The 3,782-nt window shown below is 50.8% G+C and overlaps 1 protein-coding gene across 1 annotated transcript; it reads left to right on the plus strand.

Moving 5' to 3' along the window:
• The first annotated feature begins 345 nt into the window (after nucleotides 1-345).
• Nucleotides 346-3,556, plus strand: HOXC9 (homeobox C9). Its single transcript, XM_039708493.1, has 2 exons — nucleotides 346-1,040; nucleotides 2,905-3,556. Exons 1-2 carry the CDS (start codon nucleotides 509-511, stop codon nucleotides 3,147-3,149), a joined length of 777 nt encoding a protein of 258 aa, XP_039564427.1. The 5' UTR covers nucleotides 346-508; the 3' UTR covers nucleotides 3,150-3,556.
• Nucleotides 3,557-3,782: the final 226 nt, after the last annotated feature.

The raw sequence follows: 3,782 nt of genomic DNA on the forward strand, positions 1-3,782 counted from the left end.
TCCGCTCCCCTCCGCGGCCGCGGGCGGGGGTCCCACCTCCCCGAAATTCGCTTCAATCCCCCCGGAGCCGCGCGGGGAGAGGGGACAGAGACAAATTGCGTCGAGAAATAGTTCCTGGGCCACCTTCCACAATTACCTTCCACCTTCCCTGCCTCTCGCTCGCAGCCTCGGGCAGAATCTCCCCCCTCCCAGCCCGCGGGGCTGAGCATCCCCGGCCGCCGAGCGAGCATCCTCCTCCTCCTCCTCCTCCTCCTCCTCCTCCCCATCTCCGCCCCCGTTTCCAGCCGCTTTTTTTTTTTTTTTTTTTTTTTAAGCCGAAAAAAAGCCCTGCGGATTGATCCGGGCGATATTTTTGGGTAAATACAATCACGTGAGGCCGGCAGCCAATGGCGCGGTGGGAACGGCTGAAAAAATAATTACCTGCCCTGATTGTTCTATGAGCAGATAAAAAGTACACATACACTTCATACAATAATCCGATGAATGTAAAAGAGGGGGCGAGCGAACCATGTCGGCTTCGGGCCCCATCAGCAACTACTACGTGGACTCGCTGATCGGCCCCGACAACGAGGAGCTGCTGGCCCCGCGCTTCGGCGGCCCCGGCGCCGCTCGCCCCGCAGGACTGGTGCCGGACTGCGCCGACTTCCCCTCGTGCAGTTTCGCCCCCAAACCCGCCGTGTTCACCACCTCGTGGGCGCCCGTGCCCTCGCAGCCCTCGGTGGGCTACCCCCACCCGCACGCCGCGGGCCCCTACGCGCCGCAGGGCGAGCCCAGGTACGTGCGGACCTGGCTGGAGCCGCTGGCCGGGGCCGTGTCCTTCCCGGCCTTCGGGGCTCGGCCCTACGGCCTCAAGGCGGACGCGTTCGGGGCTCCGCGCCGCGCGGAGTGCGGCCCCGCCGACGGCCGCGCCTACGCGGATTTCGTGTACGCGGCTCCCGGGGAGCTGCGGGAGCGAGCGGCGCAGAACATCCCGTCCTCCCCCGAGTCCGAGGCCATCGCTGCCGGCAAACACAAAGAAGAAAAGCACGAATTAGACCCCAGTAAGTCCAAGTCATTCTTGTTTACGACCGCGGAAGGCATTACGGCTTCCAGGACCCCACTCAATAAAATGAAATTACCTTAGAGAGAGAGAGGAGAGGGACAGAGCGCGACCCTAAAACTCCAGAGCCGCAGGAAGGTTCTGGGGGTTTCGGCGAGCCCACTTTGTTCGGGCTCTTTGGGGTTTTTTAAATATTTTGAACCCCCCCTTTTATTCTTCTGTATTTTTCCCCTTTTTTGGTTTTTTAATTATTCCGCTGACGGGGCTGCTTTGATCCCCCCACCCCCCCACTCTAAATTAAACCGATAATAACAATAATAATAATAATAATAATTAATAATTCGAGGGGAAGAGCGTGCGTGTGCGAGGTGGGGGTGAAGCACAGGGAGAAGCGTCTTGGGCTCCCAAAAATTCCTTCCCACTTTCCAGGAACGAGGAAGAGTTTGGGGATGCCTGGGAGCGAGCGCGCGGATGTGGGGGTGGATTTTGGGGCTTTTTTTTGTTGTTTATTTTAGGGAGGGGAAGGGAACATCTCAGGGTGAACGCAGAGGCGCCCCTTTATCTCCTGGAAAAATCAATAAAAGCTCCGGCGGCGCGGTTATTCCTGAATGATCCCCCCCCCGAAAGAAAAATAAAAAATTCCTCCACGTGGGAATGAAGGGAAAGGTGAAGCCTGGCGAGGGGGCACGGCAGGAATGAGGAGAAAAACCGGGATTTTAGGGCCAGCCGAGGGGGCGGGAGGCGGCGAGCGCAGGAGCTGCTGAGCAGGGAGGGGAGAACTTTAAAAAAAAACCCCAAAACCCCCAAAAAGCCCCAAAACCCAAGGCAGGAATCAGCAAAACCCCGAATGTTCCCAGGGGCAGCGAGCAGGTAACGGCCGCTGCGCAGGGAGCGAAAATCGCCCGGAATCGCCCCAAAACCCGGCCGAGGGGAGCCGGGGAGCTTGCGGGGGATTTGGGGGCGCTTTGGGGGGATTTGGGGGCGATTTTGGGCCATTTGGGGGCGATTTTGGGGCATCTGGGGTGGCAGCCCCGGGCACCGCCGCCCGCGGCTCTGCCCGTGCCCGGCGGGCCGGTGCCCCCCGGGCTGGGGGATCGGGGCTGCAAAACCTCCCCAGGCTGCCCCAAAAGCGCCCCGAAGCACCCCAAAAACGCGCCCGCGGGGGGCGGCTGCGGCCCCGCGCCCGCGGCGTGAAAACCCCTCTGAAAACTAACTTCCAAACCGTCAAAACAAGCCAAAAATAACCCAAAAATGGGATTTTTGCGCCACGCCGCGTGTCATCCCGGAGATATTAAAAACGCCGAGGCGGCTTTGCAGGTCCGGGAGAGCTTCTGGGGAAAGTCTTGGCGAGCTGAGGTTGTAAAAAGAGTTTATGGGCCTATGAAATGGTGGGAATTTTGACTTTTTATGACTTGTTCCTCGATTACCGCCAGCAGCAGCAGCAGCAGCAGCCATGTGGATCGTTATTATTATTATTATTATTATAATTATTATTTTAAACCCGGCGCGCCGCTTTTGGTTTTATTTTATTATTATTATTATTGTTATACATATTTTTATTTTTACTAAAGTTTTTTTTAAAAAGAGAAAAAAAAAAGTGAGATCGGCAGCGAAAAGAGAAAAGGAAGTGACCCCCTCCAAAATAAACAGATTAAACCCTTGTGAAGGTCACTTAAAATATTTAGGTAAGAGCTGCTAATTAAACAGGTTCTGGCTGTAGGGCGTGGAAGGGGGAGGGAGAAATTAATAAGAAAAAAAGCCAATTTTGAGCATTGGTTTTCCCCCAAAAAAATATAAAAAAATACAAAATATTAAAAAAAAAATTTAAAAATATATATATATATAAAAAAAATCTTCTTTCTCAGACAACCCCGTGGCAAATTGGATTCACGCGCGCTCCACGAGGAAGAAACGATGCCCTTACACAAAATATCAGACCCTGGAACTGGAAAAAGAGTTTTTATTCAATATGTACCTCACGCGGGACCGGAGGTACGAAGTGGCGCGGGTGCTGAACCTCACGGAACGCCAGGTCAAAATCTGGTTTCAGAACAGGCGAATGAAAATGAAGAAAATGAATAAAGAGAAAAGCGATAAGGAACAGCAATAATAATAATAATAATAATTTTAAAATTATAAAAATAATAAATTTAAAAAAAAAAAGTTTGGCGGAGAGAAACGAGGGTGGAGAGGGAAAAAGAAACAGCGAAAAAAAAAGCAGAAAAAAGGGGGAAAAAAGGGAAAATAATAATAAAAAAAGGGGTGAAATGTTTCTGACTTTGAATGTGCGGATGAATGTTTAGCGGTAGAGGTTTGGGGACTCGAGGCTTTTCTAAAATGCGACTAAAACCAGGAAAAAAAATAATTAAAGGTGCCCGGGGAGGGTTTGGTTTTCTCTTCCTTTCTTCCGCCTTGCTCTGCCCTCAGCAAAAGCGGCACGAGAAGTACTTGAATTTTTATTTTGCTCTTTTTTATTATTATTATATTTTATGTCCTAAATTAAAACTTCATCCAGTATTTTGATTTTTTTCCCGATTTTTTTTTTTAATCCCGCGTGAATATTTTGTACAAAAAAAAAAAAAAAAGGAAAAAGGATTTTAAAAAAACGAGGGAAAAGGAGGAAAAAATTACAAAAAAAAAAAAGAAAAAGGACTGGAGGGAATGGGGGCTCCCGATGCTGATGTTCTGTCACGGTGTTGAACGTTTCTGCTGTACCGATTTTGTGTATTTTATTCTCGTCTCA

This window comes from Passer montanus, unplaced genomic scaffold (assembly GCF_014805655.1).
Source record: "Passer montanus isolate IOZ18808 unplaced genomic scaffold, ASM1480565v1 scaffold204, whole genome shotgun sequence".
NCBI lineage: Eukaryota > Metazoa > Chordata > Aves > Passeriformes > Passeridae > Passer > Passer montanus.